Below are 22,272 nucleotides of genomic sequence, written 5' to 3' on the forward strand. Positions count from 1 at the left end.
GGGAGAGGGCGCCTATTGGCTCGTCGCCCAGCGGAGGGCGGGGAACGGGCGGGATGCGTGAGGGAGGCTGAAGCCGTTGCGGCGCCATCTTGGCAAAGGGCGGAAGTTTTCGTGGGGGGAGGCGGCAGGAACCGTTACACCTGGCGGCGGGCCGCGGGGGGTCTAGCGCGGCTGCGCGGTGGGTGCCGGGACCGGGGCCGCTCGGGGGGGCTGGTGTGGGTGCGGGTCCCCGGCGGGGAGCGGACGGCCTGGAGCCTGCTGCAGGCCGGGGCCGTGCCCTGCCGGTGCCGCTCTCCCTAGCGAGGCGGGCGAGGGGGGTGTCGTGGCTCCGGGGCCTGGGCGCGCTCCTTTGCCGGCTCCGCCGCGGCCTTTCCCGGGAGCTGCCGCCCGTCACCGCCGGCCGTGTCCCCCCCGCCGCGGTGGGCTGTCCCCTCCCCGGCCGCAGCCAGCTCCTGGGACATCGCCTGTGCTGAGCCCGCGGTGCTGACCCCGCGCAGCCCGGGCCAGGCGCGTTGGGGCGGGGGGCTCGGTCCGGGGTCCCCGTCAGAGCGCCGGTGCTGAGCCTGCGCTCGTAGCCGGCCGCCGGCCGTCCCTGGGATGAGCTGCCTGCTGCCCAGCACCGCGCTGCTCATGGGGCTGCTCCTCGCCAGGACCATGGCCTGGACTTCCAGCGGGAAAACACACCCGGAGCTGGTCAACAACCTCTACAGTGAGTACCGGCACCGTCCCCCGCCGGGCACTTCTCGCCGCTGCCGGTGGAGCCGGTTGGCGCTTGCTGTAAGGATGGTCAGTGTTGTTACACGGTGATTTGAGCAGTGGTGCTGCTCGTTCTGCACTGTTGGCGTTAATATCGCCTGAATTTCAGTGCTTAGGAGCGTGGCCAAACGGGCCCGAGGGAGGTGGTCCTGCCCCTCTACTCTGCCCTGGGGAGGCTGTGGCTGCGGGGCTGTGTCCATCTCTGGGCTCCCCAGTTCCAGAGAGACAGGGAACTGCTGGAGGGGGTCCAGCGAAGACTACAAAGATGGTGAGGGGACTGGAGCATCTCCCCGATGAGGAAAGGCTGAGAGAGCTGGGCCTGTTCAGCCTGGACAAGAGAAGACTGAGAGGGGATCTCATCGATATCCACAGACATCTTAAGGGCAAGTGTCAGGAGGACGGGGCCAGGCTCTTTTCAGTGATGCCCAGCCACCAGACAAGGGGCAACGGGCACAAACTGCAACAGAGGATGTTTCAGCTGAATCTAAGGAAGAACTTCTTTGCCTTGAGACTGACAGAGCCCTGGAAGAGGCTGCCCGGAGAGGCTGTGTGGTCTCCTTCTCTGGAGACATTCAAAACCCACCTGGATGCACATCTGTGCAACCTGTTGTAGGTGAACCTGCTTTAGCAGGGAGCTGGACTAGATGATCTGCAGAGCTCCCTTCCATCTGTGATCATTCTCTGATTTGTACCAGTCTGAACTGGTTCTGTTTATAATTAGAAAAAAGATGTTAACGCCAGCAGTGGCAGGAAAGACTATCCACAGCCTTCCTTCCACTCTTCTGGGATGGTAAATGCATGGTGCTTTTTAAAATGCTGCAGCACGTGGCATTGCTCTGGCGTGTAGATGCTGAGCCTGGCAGACTGGGATGTGCCTCCAGCGGGATGCCCTGGGACTGGAGTGTTGCTTGGTGCCCCCACTCTGCACAGGACAGTGGGCTGGAACACCTGCAAAATAGCTTGGAATTTCCCCTGCTGCTAAAGCTGATTTTTCCCTGTAGGAGTTCCCTCAGTGATGAGGTGTGAAGGGATGTTGAATGTTTCTGCAGTCATTGCTCTTGATTTTATTTTGCTCACTGTGCCAGTGTTCCTGAAACCTGAACCAGAGTCTCAGCTTTCAGGAGAGAAAGCGTGACTCAATTTATTATTCATTACGTTTGGCAGGCCCGGAAACGTTGGGGGGGTAAGTCACCATCCTCTGAGAGAGGCTGGGCTAGTGGCCTGGGACCATACATGATTTCAGTTGGGGTAGCAGAAACTGAAAGAGGTATACTTCTATCCGCGGTTTTCTGTCCCTTCCCTGATCACTTATTAAGGTTGAATTCTCCTGGTTCTGCTAACTGCCTGAATGTACTCCTCCCTTCCAAATCTCCTCTTGCTACAGTACTGAGGATTTGAGTCCTTTCTCTCTCTGTTTTTCTTCTTCTCCCAGAAAAAGGGATAATTAAATCCCAGCGAGTCTTTGATGTGCTATTGGCTACTGACAGAGGTCACTACATCAAATATTTCCCATACATGGATTCTCCTCAATCTATTGGTGAGTAACTTAAGGCAAAGTATGACTGCTTTTACAGTGTGCCTGTTGACTGTGCTTGTCATGCTGATGGGGGCATGTGTGATGGCTTGGCAGGTCTGTGTTTTCTGTGCCAGGTGCTCTCTCCCCAGAACAGTGGCTGAGTTTTATGATGGGTCAAGCACAGCAAACCCCATCCGTATTTCAGCTGTGGGATCCAGAGGAATGAACAATGCAGCTTTTCCAGGTTCAAAATGTTCATTGATTACTGAGTCTTGCTCAGGGAGCGGAAGCGAGCGCAGGCTGTGAGAGCCGTGGGGTGTTTTGATGAATGAGCTGGGGGCTGGAACGCCTGGGAGACGCAGCACTGTGCAGCCTTGCGCTCCTTGGCAATCCCATGGAATGAGATTTTAAGTCGGTGAAGTGCTTTAGTGTAGCATATAAGAACGCTTTTTTATTTTTAGGGGAAGTGGGGGAGAATAAGGAACTGTGCCTATTGGTAATTTTAATTGCCGTTTCTTTATCGCATTTGTCACCGGTTTCCTTCTAGGATACAAGGCTACAATCAGTGCACCACATATGGTAAGAGGAAACTTTTCACTTTTAGCAGAAATGGAGGAAATTTTGTTTGCCATTTTTTATTGTTCTTCAATACTAAAGTAGAAAGATAAACAGATCCCATGGACATGATTATCATGCTTGCTTCTTTGGGCACCATATATCTGAAGCTTTTTTTTCTTTTTAAGAAGTTTGCTGTAAACACTCTTAAGTTACTTTAGAAGTGTGCATAGATAGGAATTCCATGCAACTGAGGCTAACCATTAATGTTGCCCTTTCTTTGCATGAGACCTTTATTCCTGCTGCTTCACAACTTGTTACTGAACCTTTTCCTATATGCTGTTCTGCAAAAAGATTTTCCAGATCAAACACTTGATTTTCACTCTGAATGTCAGACAAAATGCCAGGTGTGCAGGTGTGCTGTTTAAATCAGAGCAGATAATTGCTTAGAGCAGGTTTTAGGAGAGGAAACTAAAATGGGATGTTTCGCACCTTCTTGTGGTCTGCACAGCATGCCCATGCACTGGAATTGCTAAAGGATCAGCTTGTGGAAGGTGCCAAAGCGCTGGATGTTGGATCTGGAAGCGGATACCTTACAGCGTGCTTTGCCCGGATGGTAAGCTTGCAGGACTCTGTTTCTAGCTGGTGAGGTGCATCAGGGTGGGTAGCTTGCCATAGCCAGCACGGGCTTTCTGTTGGGAGAGGGGGAGGTAGTAAAACCAGATACAGTCATTTTTGGAAACTAAAGGGATGCTGTACCTGCCATGAGATGTTTTGTGTGTTAACCCAGTTCAGATCGAGAGGAATGTGTTACTCTACTGTGCAAATCCATTGTAGGTTCTTCTTAGTTTGCATCCTAAGTAGTCACAGTCTGTTTCTTTGTTTTCTAAACTCCTGGAATTATTTGCTGTGAAGTGCTAGAAAGCTGGTCAAGTTACTCTTCTCGGGAGGTTACTTAGCCAAGAACTGGCCCTGCCATGGAAGCTGCTAATTCTACCAAAGAATTCTTTCTTTGGAAATGGAAGGTTACCAGGAATCCCTGTAGGCAGTGTCTGTGTACCCCTCAAGTAGCTAATATAAGTGGGGCTACTCAGCCTTAAAAACAAGGGGGTAGAGTATTTGCAGCTCTTGTTCAGAAACTCTGCTCTTAAGTTTCTTCTTGGAAATTCTCCAATCCCTGCAGTAAGTTGCCCTGTAAAATACACCTCTGTACCATGTAGGTGTTTCTCTGCTGTTTTTCTGTTTAGATGGGCCCAACAGGGAAAGCTGTGGGTGTAGAGCACATTAAAGAGCTGGTACATGAATCCATCAGAAACGTCCAAGAAGATGATCCGACTTTGCTTAGCTCTGGCCGTGTAAAGCTTGTGGGTGAGCACTCTGGGATCCTGGTGCGTGTTCTCTCCTGTGAATGCATTAGCTCTGGCTGCCTGCAGAGCTCCGCTCCTTGAAGCAGTTGTTCCAGTTGGTGGTGATGCTTGCCATGGTGTTAGCAGAAGCCACTGCTAAGTAAGCACCGTGCCACGCTGACCTGAACACTGCAGTGTAAACAAGTAGTATTTAATGTTACAGGCAGTCTTATCACACACCTTACTTCCAAGTATGTAGAGACTGTCTTAACTCAGTAAAGACTGCCTTCAGAGGAGAGTGGCTGTACCACGTCTGGGTTTTAGTTGATCTGAATGGGTGGGCTTGGTTTTTTTGTGAGGATAACTTGAGTCAGCTTTCCCTGTATCTGGAATCTCAAGCCTTGCACAGAGCTCTGCTGTGTTATTGCAAAGCCCTCCTGGCTTTGGCTGTTCCTTCTTCTAGCATGGCTCAGTTCCAGAAATCTCTCCCCCTTTTCAAAAAGTAAACCAATGCTACGTTTTGAGCTGACAAGTCAGTGCTCTGATTTGGGAATTCAAATTGCTGTCACAATCTCGTTATGAATTTTTCATTGCCTATATTATAATTGAAAGGATATAGGAAGGATTATTTTTGTGTGGATTTATCAGAACAGAAGTCTCTTCTCCATGCTTTTTCCTCCTGTAGTTGGAGATGGCAGGCAGGGATACCCTGAAGAGGCTCCTTATGATGCCATTCATGTGGGAGCAGCAGCAGCAACCGTACCAAAGGAGGTAAGAGTGACCATGCTGGATGTTTGTTGCTATGGGCTGCCTGCCTCGGTAGCTGTGGAAAAAAAAACCCACCAAAACCAAACTAATAATTAAGGAACCACTGGAAGCTTCTTTTTCTCTTTTATGTTGAGCTGGCCAGTTTGTGCTTTTTGAGGTGGTGTGACCTTCACAGTGTGGCTTATTTCTCTTGTCTGGGTTTTTTTGGCTCTGCTGATTGTGATTTGTCTGCTTGCCAGTTGCTGAATGAATTGAAGCCAGGAGGCCGGTTAATATTGCCTGTTGGTCCTGAAGGTGCAAACCAAGTTCTGATGCAGTATGACAAAACCAGCGATGGGCAGATCATCGAAACGCAACTGATGGGTGTGATCTATGTTCCTCTGACAGATAAGGAAAAGCAGTGGCCTCGGTAAAAAATTCCTCTCCCTTGAGGAACGCTTCTTCCTCACAGCTGCCTCTGTGAGCTTGCTCTCCTTGACTGCTGGCTTTACTGACAGAGTCCTGGATTCCTAGCAGATGCTGTTTGTAAAACAAAAAAAACAACAACAAAAAAAGAGAATATGAAGAAAGAGGCTTGGGTGTGGTAAGGTGCAGCAGGAGAGCAGGATTTATCTTCTAGTAGATAGGGCTTGCAGACTGAGGACTTGAGCCTTTCCCCCCTTCCCCCCGGAGCCTGTGCACTTTCATAAACACCATAGCCGTGTTGATTCTGTTGCTGAAGGCCACAAATAGTAACTGTTGGTTTTTCTTTGCCTCAGGGATGAATTCTGATGGATGGATATCTCTAAAGTGACCTCAGAAAGCTCACGAATGGGACTTGTGGCTGTAGATGGCCTGTATGGTTTGGCCTGTTGAACGGCAGCTTTATCGGTGGACGTGCCTGCAAAAGGCAGGCGGTGCCTTAGTAGGGCTCCTGACGAGGGATGGAGAAAAGGTGTTTCTCCAGCAGCAGGCCCAGGGGAGGCTCTCGGGGCCATGCCTGCTCCCAGAGAGTGAATGGATCCAGGTAACTCCAGCACTGATAAGCTATAGATAACAGCTGTTCACAGAGAATTCCAAAAGCAGACAGGAATTCTTAAACCTTCGCTAAAAAATACTCTTTAATATTGACTACTCTGCCTAATGCTTTGAGAAAAAAGACACAGTTACTGTTCTGGAGCAGCAATGTACCCTGATTTGTCAAAGTTTAATTACAAAAGCGTGTTCTCTTCGTGTTTTGCCTCAATTAACTTAATCTCTGGTAGCAATGCTGAGAATTTGGGGGCCTAAGGAAAACCCTGCTCACTTGGCTGCTCCCTCATGCGCCCTTCCCACTCCCATTGGTGCTCGGCCCTGCAGGGACCCAGGGGCGCCCCGCTGGCCCCGGCCGGCGGCCCTGCTGGGACCCAGGGGCGCGAGCGACCGGCCGCGCGAGGGCGGGGGGGGGGCGTGGCCTGGCGGCGATTGGCCGCAGCGCCTGGCGCCGCGTCATTGCGTCACGGCGCGCGCTGGCGGTGCGGTGTGGGCCGCGCGGCTGTACCGGCTGGCGTGGAGCGGGGCCTGGCCGCCGCGGCCGCCCCTTCCCCCTCCGCACCGCGGCATGGCGGAGCCGGGCCCCGGCCCCAGCGGCGACAAAGAGGAAGCGGCGCCGGCGCCGAAGAAGCGGCGGCTGGCGGTCGGGGAGCGCTACGTGCCGCCGCCGCGAAAGCTGAGCACGGGGGTGAGCTTCGGCGCGGCGCACTTCGCCGAGACCACCTACTACTTCGAGGGCGGCCTGCGCAAGGTGCGGCCCTACTACTTCGATTTCTGCACCTACTGCAAGGGCCGCTGGGTGGGCCGCAGCCTCCTGCAGGTCTTCAGCACCGAGTTCCGCGCCCAGCCCCTCGCCTATTACCGCGCCGCCGCCCGCGCCGGCCGCCTCCGCCTCAACGAGGAGCCCGTGCGCGACCTGGACATCGTGCTCAAGGTGGGCATCCTCGCCGGGGCTGGGACCACCGGGAGCCCGGTGTGCCAGGGGAGGCTGGAGCCAGGGGCCGGGAGCCCCGGGAGCCTGCTGAAGCCTGCGGTGATCTGGGGGAATCGGTATCCTGGGGAATCCTTAAGCCCAGCGGGGTCAGGAGTACGCAGACCCCAGGCCCTGCGCAGAGCCGGCATGCCCCACGGCTCCCTGCTCAGCCCCCCGAGATGGAGTGAGGCACAGAGATGGGCTTAAGGCAGGCCATCAAACTTGAAACAGCGATGTGCACAGTTGTCATGCTAAATCCTAGGTTCCAGGACAACAGGGCTCTCAAATCTCCCCGAAATACCAAGCCCCCCTTGCGTGTGGCCAGACAGGATGTCTGTGCAGGCTGGATTCACACCAATTATCTCTCTGTCTTGCAGAATAACGATTTTCTCAGGAATACAGTGCATCGCCATGAGCCGCCAGTCACTGCCCAGCCCATCCAGATCTTGGTGGAGGACAACGAGGTGGTGGTTGTGGACAAACCCTCCTCTTTGCCGGTACACCCCTGTGGCAGGTTTCGTCACAACACGGTCATCTTCATCCTAGGCAAAGAGCATGATCTGAAGGAGTTGCATACCATCCACCGACTCGATCGCATGACCTCGGGAGTACTTATGTTTGCCAAGACTGCAGAGGTGTCCAAGAGGATCGATGAGCAGGTTCGGGAGAGACAGGTGAGAGCTCAGGGCTGCAGTAGTTTTTGGAGTCTCTGGCATGGTATCTTCTTGACACAGGCTAGGTCCAAAGGCAGCCAGACTTCTGGTGTAGCCTTGGCAAGTTCCCCAAACAGCTTGTGGCCATGCTACTGTGCTGATTGTATTAAGCATGAGAGGCAGCAAGAGAAAATGACTGAGTAAAAATTTAATTGAATTTGGTAATATTAGATTGAAAGGGATCTCCTTCCCTAAGACACTGTGTAAACTGGGTGGGATTACGCAAAACAATTAGAAAGCAGTTTTATTTGTAAGTGGACATGTATAAGTCATCTAATACTTTTTCATTTTTAAAAGCTTTAGAAGTTTTGTCTCACTTTTCCAGTGGCTCTTGACGCAAACAGAAAGAACCATAGCAGTAGGGTCCTGGCTTCCAGGATTTGTGTCAAACCGAAGGCTGCTGAGAGATGGCTCTGGAATTTACTATGAGGAAAACAGGCCAGGCCCCTGTGTTCTTGAGTTCTTAACTAGTCGAGGAAAGCTTGAGATAAATTTGCCTTTAAATAGTTGATTTTATTTTATTTTTCTTCCTGTTCAGTTGTGTTGCCTGCAAAGGTATTTCTCTGAAGAGGAGTAGCTAGTATGGGACCCAAGTGTAGTTAGGACAGAGACAGTTTTCTGTTCTTTTTTTCTAAGAGTTACTCTTGTGTCTTCCCATAGCTGGAAAAGGAGTATGTCTGTCGTGTGTTGGGGGAGTTTCCAGAACACGAAGTGGTCTGTGAGGAGCCCATACTGGTTGTTTCTTACAAGGTGGGAGTGTGCCGCGTGGACCCCAAAGGGAAATTCTGCAAAACCATCTTCCAGAGACTCAGTTACAATGGCAAGACCAGCGTAGTCAAATGTCTTCCACATACTGGCCGCACGCACCAGATCCGGGTCCATTTGCAGTATTTGGGGCATCCTATTGTCAACGACCCCATCTATAATATGGAAGCCTGGGGCCCAGACAGAGGGAAAGGTGGCAAGATCGATAAAACAGATGAAGAACTCCTTAAGGCACTAGTAGAGGAGCATCGCTCCAAACAAAGCCTGGATATCTTGGGTATTTTGGAGGAGGACTTGAACTCCAATGCTGAACATAAAGACTGTGGTAGTTCAAGTGACTGTGCCAAGTCTGCGCAGGCTGACCCTGAGAACTCCTGCCCTGCCATGGATGCTATGGATCCCAAGAGAAATGACATAGCAGATTGTCCACTCAGCTCCAACACCGACCTGGAAACGCCTGAAAAGAAGACAGAACTCAGTTCACATGAGAATCAGGATGGGCAAATGAGAGAAGAGAGTTCAGAAGAGAAGGACCCTTTGTGTGCAGAGTGTAAAATTACGAGGCAGGACCCATCTCCCAAGGAGCTAGTGATGTACCTACATGCCTTGCGCTATAAGGGAGCAGAGTTTGAGTATTGCTCCAAGATGCCTGAGTGGGCAATGGAGGACTGGGAGGAATGACTGAGGACATCTGATGCCTACAGACATTGCTGGCCAGGACAGCATTTTATAAAGACCCGAGATTTATTTTTTTCAGTGTCGTTGAGGTGAACAAACTGCCTGTGACTTGAGATGGGGTGGGATTGTTTGGGCTGGAGAACTGACCTGCCTGCCAACAGGTGCTGTAAAAGTTGAGCAGGAAGATGGGGCTGCAACATGATTTATGCTGCCCCTTTAGTGAACTAGCACTTCAGGGCAGCAAACACTTACTTATCACAGGCAGCGTTGCCTTTCACCTCAATGAGTTCTGGGTTTGCTGTCAATTATCCACACAGACAGTTAAGTGCATGCACTTAAAGGTCATCAACTGATTTTTCTTCTGGCCTGCTGTGTCCTTGAGTCTTACAATAAGAGCTGCTGGGAAGTCATTTAATATGCTGGATGTCATGTCATACAGAAAACTATTTTTAATGTATTTTACTGTCAGACTGATTTTAAAATTCAAATTATTACTGAGAACACCATACGGTAAAACCAAAGCACTGTGAAGCTGATCCATTTTGTGCTGTTTGTCAGCAAGGCAGACCTGGTTTAGAAATGACTCTTTCAGTATTCATTCAAATAATTGCTTTATTTAAAGTTAGTACCTCTAGGGACTAATCCCTTTATATTGGGCCTATTTCTGGAGGTACTAGTCCCCAGCTTATACGTTTTTATGAGATTTAGAAATAGACTGATTTAGTAGACCTTTGTTGCCTTTTTGTTCTGCTGTTTCCTCTGTGACATATCTCCTGCCTCTGGCTTCTCTTCGGAGAACCTGTCGATCTCTATCCCTTGTGTCTCATTGAAGACACCCTCATTCTTGAGCAAAAATCCGAATTAGAGGTCAGTCTGCGAACTTCTATTTTTTTAATTATTATTTTTAAAATACTGCAGGCAGGTAGGCAGGTTCTTTCTGATTGGTGTGGAATTGTTTTTAATACCACTTTAGTGTGACAATTAGCTTTAAAGAAAAAAAAAAGCTGTTTTATGAACCAGAAGAATTTTTATACATCTTATATTAATATATGTTTTCAGAGTGATAAATATCACTATAGTTCTTATTTTCATCAGTGGTTGTTTCTTGGCCTCTGGGAGGGTCATTATTATAATTCTGCTGTCTCAGGTTCTTTTTTATCTTTTTTTTTCTGTTTTCTTCCCTCTTTCCTGTATGTGTCACCAGTGTCACCGACCAGCTCTGGTGGCTGCTGCAGACAATCCAAACCTTGGCCTGGGAAGAGCCATGTTTTTTCAGTCCTGTTTGCAGACAGTGGTTTCTAGCCCTGTCACTCCATATCCACTTCTCCACACCCGTTGCTACATAGGGTGCATGCAGTGTCCTACATTTCTAAAATACTAAAGAAGCCTTAAAAAAGATGAAGAAAGAAGTCCGGAGGAGCAGATACTGTTCAGCAAGTGTGGCAACAGCCATGCTGGAGTGTGGTCCAGTCTCGGATGATCTCTCCTTGTGCTGTCTGTGCTCTGGGGAGCTCTAGCTGTTTCTCAGGTCCCTGGCCCCCAGGATGTGGTTTCTGTGTAGATCTTTTATTACAAGTTTGCCCATTTCACACAGGGTACTGGAGAACTGCCTGCTTCACAGGTGTCTGAGTGGGATGCTGGGGACCTCGGGCTGGCCAAGCCTGCAGGGATGACTACCTTTCTCCTTGGCAAGGCTCCTAGAATCACTTGATGATGTTACCAGGACCAGGATTTGTGTACCAAAACAGAATAAACCACTGCTTTACTTCTTCCAAAGTAGCTCAAAGTAGCCAAGTGACTTCTTTCTGCCCTGGATCATCTAGCTGATGTGTTGAATGTTTCTGCAAAAGTTGACACAGGCTTGAGCTTTGCTTTTCCACATTCTGCCAAGGGCCTCTTATGATTCTGATTTAATCACAGATGGTATTTTTTTTCTTGCCATCATTTTTAAGGCCAGGTCTAGTACTTAGCCACAGACAGCCTGTTAAACAAAGGAGATAAAAGGTCTCCTGTGTTTAAGAGATAACTAAACTCTAAAACTAGCGTCATCCAGATTTTTCATGCACTGAAATATAAACTTGGGCACCTTCAGTATATAAATAAGGGTGTCTGCAGCTGTTGCTAGCTTTAGACACAAGGGAAAGGTAGTAGGTTTTGGGGCAACAGTTTTGAATTAGACTTTGAGGTATCTCAAATTATATTTTCGGGGGGGGGGGGGGTTGGTTGGTTTGTGTTGTGGTTTTTTTTTTTACTTCCCTACTTAAGAAATAAGCTTCTGAAAGAGATTTTACTGACTTGTGCCAGTAGATGGAGACGGGTGGCTGAAGCGCCTTACGTGGCAACTGAAGCTCAGTGCTGTGTTTTTCCTTTTTCTGGCTATGCATAATAACTTCATCTTTTAATTGGCACACCTTGCAGGTCAGGAAACCCTGGGGCTTCTGTTTTCAAGATACTTTCAACAATGAAAATTTAAGGTTGACTTCACAAGGAGTCTACCACCAATTCCATCGTATTTCATTTTATTCTGTTTCAGAGCTGGTGTCCAGCCACCACGTGCTGTAAACATGCATAAGTTGGTGTTTGCTCTTTTGCTAATAGGGGAAATGTTACTGTTAGAGATGCCTTGTGACAAATTCCCATCTCAGATCAGGTTTGAGGTAAATAACTGTCCTGGCTGTGAGGTGGTTGTGGGCATGAAGTTATCTATACAGAGTGTAGGTCCTGGAAGAAGTCCTTTCTCTAGTAGTTTGATTTTGATACATCTTTTTATGCTACAGGAAAGGAGGGGGAGAATGTGCATCTTACCAGCAGCTAAAGCAGCTTGTCTATACAATAAACCCTCCTGGCAAACCCTGGGGGGGAACTTACTGTGTGTAGGCCTGACCAGAATTAACCCCTAAATCATCACCAAGATGCCAGTCTTCCACGCCATAACACACTTCCAGTTGTGTTTTAACTGTTCCTGGTCTGTTACAGGTGCCATTGGAGAGACTATAGAGTTGTGATAAGGCCATCCTCTGCACAGGATTTAGCACAGTCTAATTTCCACGAGGATTTAAGCGTCGTCAAAACCGCTGCAGCGTGTGCCTGAGGCCTGGCAGAGCTGTTCCAGCCAAGGGGGTGAGAAGCCCCTTCCCCTGGGTGGTGTGTTTGAGTGGGAGCAGGGCAGTGCCCTGGGAGCTCTGCCCGGCATTAACTTGCACTTCAACACTTTTTTAAAAAGTTAATTATTGATGGATTGGGCAGGAAAAGCTTTCCTGTATCTCCTCAATAGTTGATGCTTGTTTAAATCGTCATCTCTTCATGAAAAGCAAGGCCAAGTGCAATAGTTGTCTTTTCCTGAAGCAATACTTGGTGTCATTCCAGCCGGGCACCGGGATAGGTTCGGTGGGAGCTGCCTCAGCCCCTTGCCCTGCAAATGCTGACCCAGAGCTCTGTGGCGGGGTGGTCCGGCCTGGGGGTCACTCAGTGGGACGGCCGGGGACACTCAGAAGGGTCTGTGCCCGGCCAGGGGGTCACTCGGTGGGACGGCTGGGGACACTCAGAAGGGTCTGTGCCCGGCCAGGGGGTCACTCGGTGGGACGGCCGGGGACACTCAGAGGGATCCGCACGCCCACGGCTGTGACACCGCAATTACCCGGGCCGCTGTCCCGGGCGGCACCTCCGCTTCCCCTTCCTTCCATAAGGGGTAAAGGCTCGGCCCCGGGAGGCGGGAGCCCGAGGGGCCGCGGGCCCCGCGTAGGGCCTGTTCCCGCCGAGCGGCCAACCCGCCGCCGCCTCCCCTCACGCCCTTCCCCGCGGAGCGCTGCCGCGGGAGGGCAGGAGCTCGCTGGCGCTAGGGGCCGCGGCCGGGGCAGGTCGGGAGCGCCTCGGTCCCCTGAGAACTGTGAGCAAAAATAAAAAACCGGAGAAGAAAAAAATTGTGTTTCTCGACGAGGATGGGATTCGAACCCACGCGTGCAGAGCACAATGGATTAGCAGTCCATCGCCTTAACCACTCGGCCACCTCGTCACGATAACACTCCATCTCACCCAGCCTATAGGGAAGTAGGCCGCCCGGTCCCGGCGCCTTCTTCTTCCCGCCATTCTCCCTGCAAGATGGCGCCGTCTACTCGGCCCGTCGTTGACACGACGCACAGCGAGGCCACCGCGCGGAGACCGGGAAGCCCTGTGCGAGTGGCCTCCGCCGCCCCAGCCTCGCCGCTGCGGCTGCGGGGCGCGCCGGCGAGGGGCAACGCTGAAATGGCAGGCACCGGGCTGGTCCCGCGGAGGTCGCCATGTTGTACGGAGCGCTAGGGGGCGCCATGTTGTACGGCAGCCGCCCCACAGCGCCACTCTGCCGTACAACGGCGGCGCGGCGCAGGGCGCAGGCGCGCCGGCAGGCGGTTAGATTTGAATAGCGAAGCGGCGACGGCCTAGCCCGATGAGAGCGGGGGGCGTGGGGAACAGCGGCCGAGCGCAGGGTGGAAGGCCCCACCGGCAGCGGGCGTGAGGCCTGCGACCGCAGCGGTAGGTGAGGGCGGCTGGGGACGGGGACCGCAGCGGGAAGAGGCGAGGAGGGGGCGGGCCGGGCCAGGGGAGCGCGGGAGCGGCTGAGGCGGTGGCCGTTGCGCTGTCGCTGCGGCGGGCCCGGCGGGGAGGGCGCGCAAACGGCGGGAGAGGGAGGCCGGCCGTGCCGGTAGGAGCGGGCCGGGAGGGCGGTGGAAGGGGACTGGGCGGCCTCGGGCCGGGACCTGAGGAGATTTCAGCTGGGGAGGCTGGAGTCGGCGACGGCTTCGGAGGTGAGAGGAATCGCCTGATAAACTGGCCGATAAATGGCAGTCTTGGTCAGAACGAAACCGTTCAGGTTGGGGAAAACACCGGCCGAAGTGCTAACGAGGCATAAACCGGCACTTGGTGGCGGTTCCAGACGGTGCTCCCGGGCTGCCGGCCCTGCCAGGGCGGTAGGGCCAGCGCAGGGGTCGTGAGGGAAACGCTCAGAACAAAGGGGAATCGCAAAGATTCTTATTCTTAAAGGTGGGGGGGAGACCTAGGAGGGCTTGGATGAGCATTTGTAAGATTATGAATGAACCGAAAAAAACCCTCTGGAGTGATTCTTCCCTGTTTACAGTGTGGAACTGGGAGGTACTTAATTATCAAATGTAAGAATAAAAAGAGATGCTTTTTCATAAACAGAATAACAGAGCATTTCAATTGGCTGCCATATGCTGGGTCAAAGATAGGTGCACAGGTTCAAAGAATGACTGCTGAGCGTGTTCGTTGGGACGTGAATTCAGATTAATAGGCCTAACAGCAGACTCCTAGGGACTCTTCACAGAGCCATGTGCTGCTCTTCTGCTCTTCTCTAGGCACCTGTACGGCTGTCTTTGTATCACTTCTTTTTTGTGTTTAATCTGATCCCGTGCAGCAGTTCTTAATGTCCAGCGCACTGGGGCTGTGTGCTGGAGAGCCACCCTTGGGATGCCTGCCTGAAAGCAGTCGCGGTTTTGTTGCTGAGAGCTGCAGGCCCTGAAAGCCAGAGCCTCTTGGCTGCCGTTTTGACAGGTGCTAATGTAAACCTGCTGCCTCTTTGGCAAGAGGAATTCTTTTGTAAAAAATAAAACAGGAAATTAATAAAGTTCATTTCAGCAGACCCGTTTCTGTGTACAAGTACAATGTAATTGTGGAAAACTTTTCTGGCTTTTATTTGTTATACCTTCACATGCAATGGTGTCTTCAAAATAGTGGGGTTGGGTTTTTTTTTCAGTTTAAGCAAAGGATTTTAGTGTGTGTGGGGGGGGAAATCCATTGGCTAAACTTTCTCACACTGCTTTCTTGCCCTGCCGAAACATGGTCCTTGAGCAAACTGGTATTTCTGAGCAGATTGTTCCTTTTCCCTTCCCCTATAATTCAAAGTCTGCTCTGCCTTGCGAGCGATATCCCAATACTATGCAATAGTGTTTAATGTGATTTAGCATTTTGGTAAATCTAAAGCTTTCTTTTTCCTACATAAGGCTTAGTTTTAGCTTGGAAAATAAGAGTCAGTTGGTGCTTTAAATCACCTACAATCAGGTAACTGGCTTGGTGGAAAAGGGAGAGCAGTGGATGCTTACCAGAGGGAAATTATCAGTGTGTGTGAATACCCGATGGGAGGGTTTAAAGAAGGCAGAGCCAGGCTCTTCTCAGTTGTATTTAATGAAGGAACAAGAAGTAATGGGCACTAATTGAAATACAAAAAATTCCATTTAAACGTAAGGGGTGAAACAATTGCAGTGAAGATGGAACAGGTAGTGCAGAAGGGGCTGTGGCGTTTCCCCTGTGGAGATAGTAGAAATGGGAGTAGACACTGTCCTGAGCAATTTGCTGTGGCTTTAAGCAGGGGGTGGACTGCACTATCTCCAGAACCCCTGGCAGACCTGAGAGCCTGTGATTCTGTGACATGCAAAAGCTGAGTAGTCCTGTGCAGATCTCTCTTTTTCTAATTTTAAAATGTAACTGTTAGTTTTTACAAATCACTTAATCCTTGCTTACACAAGTTTTTTTCTTAAAATGTTGCTTGCTGAGGCTTAGCAAGGGGAGAATAAAGTAATGTGATAAATGCTGTCAGATTGTTTAGAGCTCTCCTGTAAGTAGAATTTGTGTAATTATTCATGGAGGGATGCATGTAGATAAAGATCATCACTGGAATCTAGAAAATTGCATGTATTGATCTCATAGTGTTCATCCTGTGGTACATTTTTCTGGTGGTCTTTATCAGGTCTGTGGGAGACTAAAGTCATGAGGAATGTTAGTCTGGCATTCAAAGCCCTGAATTTTGTTTCAGTTTACAAGAAATGTTAGGCAATATTAAGTCTGTGTTAGCACTGGTGTCCTGTCAGTGTGGGTTAATTAATTTTATCCCCTTATGCAACCTTTGATAAGTCTTGTTCTTTGTGCTAGCAGGAGGGTTTTTTTGCGTTGACATATGATATTCTTGGGGTGAGAGAATATTGATTGAAAAATTGTCTTGTGTGTCAAAGAAAACTAGCAAACTTAGTGTTGTATAATAAGGTTTGATCACATTTATCTCCAACAGTTATCAGAATCTTAACTTCAAAATAAAAGGGCACCTAACCGGTAAGACTCTTAGCACAGTTGTTTTACAATATGATTATATAGCAGGAAAATGTGCACTTGAGAGGCCTCTTATACCTCAGTGTGTTTCTGTGACTAGAGAAAGGTGGAGAGAAAAATTGCAGCATCTAAGTCTAGTATCTAGCCGTGGTTTTATGCAGTTTTCTTACTGAGATTTGTTAATGTTTTTGGATTTCGGTACTATATTTTATAGGAAAAGCACATCCTTCAGAAATGGACCAGATTTGTGTAGACTCTAACATGGAAAAGTAAGTTGAAACCATTGAAGAATTTTATTGTGATATAAATATTGATGTTTAGAGACAAACATTTCCTTAATCTCAGTATGCAGTTCAGCATCTCTTGAATGAAATGTGTTTTCCATTGGCAAGAAGAAGAACGGGGAATTTCTTTGATCATATGTAGGAAAGCTCTGAGGAAATTTCATAGCAGTGGATTGTCTGGAGGCTAACTGACCATGGGTTTTGGAGGGCAATCTGCTGAATTTTCTAAAGCTTATTTTTGGAAACTAGTGCTGGAATGAATGATCTATTCCAAATAAGCTTGTTTATTTAATTTCACACTTGTAAAAATAATGAAGAAATCTATCTACTAACCTTAAAAACTTGGCACATACTGTTCAAGAACTACATATTGGTTCAATTTATGCCCTAATACCCCTTTCCCTTTCTTCTCCTCCAGTGATAATACAGAGCACATCAGAGGGAAGCGACTGTCCTCTGTGAGTAACTTAAGGCATTTCTTGAAAGAAAACGGTGTAACTAAAGGAAGGAAAGAAAGGGAAGCTGTAAAGGGGAACTAGTTTTCTCATCACAGTTGAAGAAGAGCATTCCAAAAGCAAAGAAAGAGCCTATTAGATTGATACGATTGGCTAGGGCACTGGTGGCTCTTACAAACTCTAGCCAAGTAACCAGTTCTTGAACTTGGAGCTGATCTTCTCAACTGTAATATTTTCTTTTAGATTTTAAAGGCTCCACGAAATCCTTTTGATGATCTGGGAAGTGAGAATGAATTGACACAGGTACGTCTGTTAAGTCCTTTCTTGCCAATGCTCATAACATCTTCAATTTGCTCCTCAACTTGTCACTGATTAAACCGTGTCACTAGAATAATACGAGTGTAAAAACTCTTGTAATAAGTGCTTAGGAGGATAATTTTTGGAGTACTAAATATTACAAGAAATCCATGAAGTTTTTCTTATACTTCTGTTTTACATCAGAGTGTTTCTTCTATCCAGAAAAGAGGAATAAACAGAGTTTAGTAGGAATAACTTGCTCCTGCTGTAGTCCGTTTGACTTGAACTGGTATAGTCAGTAAGATAGTTTTACATCTGAAGAAAAAATAGCCTGCCAATTTGTTTAAAGTGAAAGCTAAAAAATAAGCGTTTTCTTCCAGGATTATATACAGAATATATTTCATGTTTATGATGTCTATTTTTTCTTAGAAATTGTAACTACAGGCCTGTGCAGTTTGGATTGTTTTTAAATGTCATTTCTACCTAGGGCGTGATCCGTGGACTCGTGCTCTAGTTGCATCATATATTTATATGATTTATCTGTTGCTGATTACAGAACTTGAAAACTCAGCGTATAAGGCTTTCAGTGAAAAAAACCTTCAAAAAATTTAAGTATTTTATGGGCTTTGTTAGTCACGTGCCTATAATGGGTAGTACCTGGTATGTGAATACTTTGTGTTTTCTTAAACAACACAGGTTCCACTGTCCCAGAACTAGTTAGGGAAGCTTATTGCAGACAACTGCACAGTAGTGGTATGATGAATTAGCTTTCCAGTGTATGTAATACTGCACTGTTATTTATGTACCTTGTAACATTGCATGAGTATGATCATGTAGTCAGTGACACCATTTAAACATTTCTATAGGAAGATGGTGACTTTGATTCTTTCATGAATCCTTCCTTTTCTCCCATAAAGATGAAACTTCATTACTGTTTTTTTCTTCAGTTCATGTAACAGAAAACTAAAGAAAAGCAGTTCTGCAACCTTCTCACTAAGCAACTACATGTATTTTCCCTAATATACCAGTCAATATGCCAGACAAAAATCCTTGTGACTGGTATTCTGCTTCTTGTGTTTGAAACCAGGCAACTCTTGCAGTGATATTTAGATGCTACTTCTTGTGAGATGGGTCTCTTCATAGTTCTCCAAGTTCTCCTGACATAAAGTAGTTTAAGGGTGTTGATAATATCTGTTGTACTTGTTGGGGTCATAGAATATTGGGGTTTGGGCAATGATTTTTTTGTTTGTTTGTTTTTGTGTTTCATGAAGAGCTATGCTTATAGTGGCTTATGGAATAAGACGAGTCCTCTGTTATCAAACTGTTTTGTTCTTTATTGTCAGGATATCACTATAGAAAAACGTAGGAAAAACTCTCGACGTGTCAGCTTTGCGAACACCATAAAGTAAGTTTGATCTGAGGGATGCAGATCTACGTCCTTTATTTAAGCATAAAAAGCAGGCTATAGGTAGTAAACTGGTATCTCTTAAAATTGCCTTCACTGAATATTCACAAATGTATACAAACAGCAAACTGGTAACTGTTGCTATATTGAGTTGATTTTGAGCCCTGAGCCACTATTCGTTTTCTCTTCCTAGATGGAAAAAAAAACAGTTTAATGAATCTAATATAATCAGGAATTTTTTATTTCCATCGGAAGTGTGATAATGGCATCTTCTCACTGGAAAATATGCTTGGGTTCAGTACATTTCTGGCTTTTAACGTCTCGTTTCAGAACATACTATGTGGAAAAGATTGAAATTAGGGCTGGGTTTTTTTTTGATTGGGGGGTGCTTTTTTTTAATATATTTGAAACAGATGGGCTTATGTTTTAAAAAATTGGTGATGTTTTTGTTCTTAGCTGCAGAGTCTTCCAGCGAGATCTTAAGAATAATGGGGCAGAGGGAGAAAATACAGGTAGGACTCCTTTTTCTTCTCCTAACTGGATTCAAAGAGTATTGGCAACAAAATTTTAGCTTGAATTTAAGAAGTCAGGACTGTCAGTCACAGGTAAGGAACAATATGGTCAGTTGTCTATCATGGACTGGCTGAAAACCCATTAGTTACTGGTACAGTGGACTTTGTAGCTCAGAAAAAGTATTTTTTTTAGGCAAAATTCACCTAGAACAAAATCTGCCTTGGGGTTTTAGATCAAAACAAGGCTGAGCAGAATGTCATTCACTCAGCCAAACATTACCTAGGGAGAATCTGAAAAGCTAATGCATTTTTCAAGTACTTCTCTAGGTTTTTGCCACGATAAGGCAGCACATCAAGAGTGAGAACTTGAGAACATTCTTTTCTGTGCAGTTTACTCTTGTCTCCAGATGTTTTGATCATGCTTCTCACATTGTAATGTTGTAATTTTCTTATTACTTTTAGAGTGTGCAGCAGATACAAGGAATCATGTCTTTACTCAGTAAGTTTGAAAAAAAAATATTCCCATGACTATAGCACTCTGTACTGCAAATACATTTCTTCCCATGATATGCAACCATCAAATTGCTCCTCAGAGAAATGCAGCATACATATTTATTTAGGTATAAAATTACTCGGTGCTTCTGGTGAAAGAAGGGATACAGGGGGAAAAAAAAAAAGGATATAGCTGTGTTGGTAACTCACAAAAAGATGGTGGTTTCTGAAAAATTGCACCATTATGGCTTGAAACTGCTTCCTTCCAAAGATGATTGCTTGGGAATGCTTTCCAGGAAAGACCTACCAGTTCCCATATCTGATGGATGTAGTCTTTGATAATTATTACTGTAACTTTTTCCCTCAGAGGTGGATAAAGTGTTAGTCTAGCCTTAAAGTTGCCATCTAGATAAAACACAGTGATGGGATTTTTAAAGTTAAAACCACCTGGTAAGTAAAACAAGAGATTTAGACACTTCCTGTGTGTGAAGGGGAATTTTTTACATTTAAAATATATAGCAAGAAAACAGCTTATGTACAGCTGTAGTTACCTCATGCTCTTAAAGGTATCAACCCAGTACAGTAACATCTATGTGTGTATGTGCATGTATATAGATATATATATACACACACACACACAAGAAATCAGCACTCTAGCTAAAGTTTGTTGGTTTTGAAAGAGCAATGAAGAAACAAGTGGAGAGCAGAAGGCATTAGAAGTCAGACAGAAAACCACACAAGTTGGACATTGTATCTGGCTTTTGTTTTACAGAGAAATAAATTATTTCAGGCTTTATGAGCACAGCTTCAGTTTCCCAAAGATAAAGGAATACCTGGAAGTGGAAGATCTGAGTTAAAAATAAAGAATTAATCTTTTCTCCTTTTTTTACTTGTCACTGAGGAATTAAAATGCCACCTGTATGTTGAACGATGGCTTGTGGCATGCTAAGGGGAGAGAATCTCATGGGAAAATAAGTTTGCAACTCAAATGAGAATACATTGAAGAAGATGTATAAGCAGCGGCTGGTATCTGCTGCCCAGTCCTGCATGAGCAGTGCAGCAGAATTCTCTGCCCTTTCAGTATATTGCTGAAGCCTTCTGTTTTGAAATCTTTTAACAAACTGTTTACCTAACCTACCTTTTATAGAAACGAAGAGCCTGAAGCTGTTCCATGTGAAATCACTGGTGAGTTTGGAAATAGATTCAATAACAGAATTACCATCTTTATTTAAAACTATTGAGTCTATTTGGGTAATTTTAACATGCCTAGAACAATCTGCCCGAGATGACTATTGCATGAACAGGGTTTATCCCTTGAAGCTGTTTACAGGCACTTTATTGTAGAATTATGGGTGGCCCTTCTACATATTGGAGTACTGAAAATATTTTTAGGATATATTTGATTTTAATTGTACTGGCTTGGTGATATTTGTAAAAACAATTACATAGATCTTCACCTTGGTGAGTAAAATAATAAGAAAATAGCGCAACAAATGGAGTATTTCCTTTTCTTTCAACAGGGATGAACAGTTTGCTTCACGCCCCCATCCAGGCATCGGTGCAGCAGACTGAGGTATATGAAGGCTTTTATTTCTTCGGTGCTGAAAGTAGGAGTGTCCAAAATATATTCAAATAATTTGTGTAGTAAAGATGAAAAATGTAATTCAGCTTCCTAAAAAATAAATCTTTGTATTCACATAAAATTATTCTGAAAGCTAATCTTCTATATTTTGAAGTATTTTCCTAGTTTGATAGGCATTATGCGGTAGCACTGATAACTCTTGCTTCTAGAATTGCTTGCTAACTTTCCTGTACGTGAGCTAGTTCCTCTATTCTTTTCAATTCTTGTCTAAGAATTTGCAAAGGAGCTTATGTTTCAGATAGGTCTGGTTATGTATTTTTTCTCATGTATTGTTCTCTGTTTGTGTATTTTTACTTCCATGGGTGGAATGGATGTGCACAAATGTACTCTCTGTTCCTGCTGTGAAAAAGCCTTAAAAAAATTGCAATAATTAGCATGAAAAGGTAACTTAATTTCTTCAGCTGAATCAAGTGATAAAACACAAAATTCTTAGCTAAGGACTTCACAGGCACAATTGCACAGAGATCCTGAACTGTGTTACACTTCAGTGATGATGTTACAAGACTGTTGTTAAACAAAGCAATTGCTGAAACAGTGTCCCTTGCTGCAGTGGCTTCTGACTTTTATGTTGAGTTTGAAGATAGCTTAAAAACATACGTTAGCTCTTGTTAACAAATGTTAAAACAAAATCAGTTAAAATCTAGTGTGGATGAGATGACATGCACCGTGGGGCTAAAAAGGTCAAATTGAAACTGTCTCTCTCCTTGGTTTGGATAAATGTGTATGGTTATTCTTCTTATAGTATATTTTATTTCTTATATTGATAAAATAGGATATATAATATGAAGTAAACATGAAACTGTTCTAAATATATTCATAATATTTGATAAATACAGTACTCTATCTTGTTACTGGTCCATTTTTCCCCCCAGCTTTAAAACTGTAAATTCTCTCTATTAAAATAGAGATTAAAATCTCCCTAGTCAGTGATGAAAAAGTCTTCTAAAGCATCCAGCTTGGTGCTGCTGATTTGGGGCACAAGCATGATAAGCTGGGCAAGGTTTTTACCTAC

At 46.4% G+C, this 22,272-nt stretch overlaps 3 protein-coding genes and 1 non-coding gene across 5 annotated transcripts in view; 3 read left to right on the forward strand and 1 right to left on the reverse strand.

Annotated features, from left to right (window-relative positions):
- Window positions 1–108: 108 nt before the first annotated feature.
- Window positions 109–6,151, forward strand: LOC121094517 (protein-L-isoaspartate(D-aspartate) O-methyltransferase-like). Its single transcript, XM_040608224.1, has 9 exons — window positions 109–178; window positions 576–709; window positions 2,189–2,293; window positions 2,820–2,851; window positions 3,339–3,443; window positions 4,075–4,195; window positions 4,859–4,944; window positions 5,181–5,350; window positions 5,700–6,151. Exons 2-9 carry the CDS (start codon window positions 598–600, stop codon window positions 5,710–5,712), a joined length of 744 nt encoding a protein of 247 aa, XP_040464158.1. The 5' UTR covers window positions 109–178; window positions 576–597; the 3' UTR covers window positions 5,713–6,151.
- Window positions 6,152–6,187: 36 nt separating this feature from the next.
- RPUSD2 (RNA pseudouridine synthase domain containing 2) lies at window positions 6,188–10,857 on the forward strand. Its single transcript, XM_040608223.1, has 3 exons — window positions 6,188–6,886; window positions 7,303–7,599; window positions 8,299–10,857. The coding sequence occupies exons 1-3, from the start codon at window positions 6,188–6,190 to the stop codon at window positions 9,082–9,084; spliced, it is 1,782 nt and encodes a 593-aa protein (XP_040464157.1). The 3' UTR covers window positions 9,085–10,857.
- Window positions 10,858–13,011: 2,154 nt separating this feature from the next.
- Window positions 13,012–13,093, reverse strand: TRNAS-GCU. Its single transcript has one exon. It is a non-coding gene; the product is annotated as a tRNA-Ser (tRNA).
- A 362-nt stretch (window positions 13,094–13,455) lies between these two features.
- The window catches only part of KNL1 (kinetochore scaffold 1), a 30,955-nt gene continuing 22,138 nt past the window's right edge, over window positions 13,456–22,272 (forward strand). The window contains exons 1-9 of one of the 2 annotated variants that reach the window (XM_040607961.1): window positions 13,456–13,594; window positions 16,388–16,442; window positions 16,876–16,915; window positions 17,156–17,215; window positions 18,553–18,614; window positions 19,071–19,126; window positions 19,589–19,625; window positions 20,766–20,803; window positions 21,139–21,191. In XM_040607961.1, the coding sequence (XP_040463895.1) occupies window positions 16,408–16,442; window positions 16,876–16,915; window positions 17,156–17,215; window positions 18,553–18,614; window positions 19,071–19,126; window positions 19,589–19,625; window positions 20,766–20,803; window positions 21,139–21,191 (381 nt within the window). In that variant the 5' untranslated portion in view covers window positions 13,456–13,594; window positions 16,388–16,407. The remainder of the gene's footprint in view (window positions 13,595–16,387; window positions 16,443–16,875; window positions 16,916–17,155; window positions 17,216–18,552; window positions 18,615–19,070; window positions 19,127–19,588; window positions 19,626–20,765; window positions 20,804–21,138; window positions 21,192–22,272) is intronic. The other variant, XM_040607960.1, reaches the window with a different exon arrangement.

This window comes from Falco naumanni, chromosome 10, assembly GCF_017639655.2.
Source record: "Falco naumanni isolate bFalNau1 chromosome 10, bFalNau1.pat, whole genome shotgun sequence".
Lineage (NCBI taxonomy): Eukaryota > Metazoa > Chordata > Aves > Falconiformes > Falconidae > Falco > Falco naumanni.

What these genes read in the sequence shown, in the direction of transcription:
- RPUSD2 (XM_040608223.1), top strand. Translation starts at nt 6,188, where the DNA reads ATGCTGAGAATTTGGGGGCCTAAGGAAAACCCTGCTCACTTGGCTGCT. An exon ending in ACCTGGACATCGTGCTCAAG is followed by an intron (nt 6,887 to 7,302) that starts GTGGGCATCCTC and finishes TCTGTCTTGCAG; the next exon opens with AATAACGATTTTCTCAGGAA. An exon ending in AGCAGGTTCGGGAGAGACAG is followed by an intron (nt 7,600 to 8,298) that starts GTGAGAGCTCAG and finishes GTCTTCCCATAG; the next exon opens with CTGGAAAAGGAGTATGTCTG.
- LOC121094517 (XM_040608224.1), top strand. Translation starts at nt 598, where the DNA reads ATGAGCTGCCTGCTGCCCAGCACCGCGCTGCTCATGGGGCTGCTCCTC. An exon ending in CAATCAGTGCACCACATATG is followed by an intron (nt 2,852 to 3,338) that starts GTAAGAGGAAAC and finishes TGGTCTGCACAG; the next exon opens with CATGCCCATGCACTGGAATT. An exon ending in TGGCCGTGTAAAGCTTGTGG is followed by an intron (nt 4,196 to 4,858) that starts GTGAGCACTCTG and finishes TTCCTCCTGTAG; the next exon opens with TTGGAGATGGCAGGCAGGGA.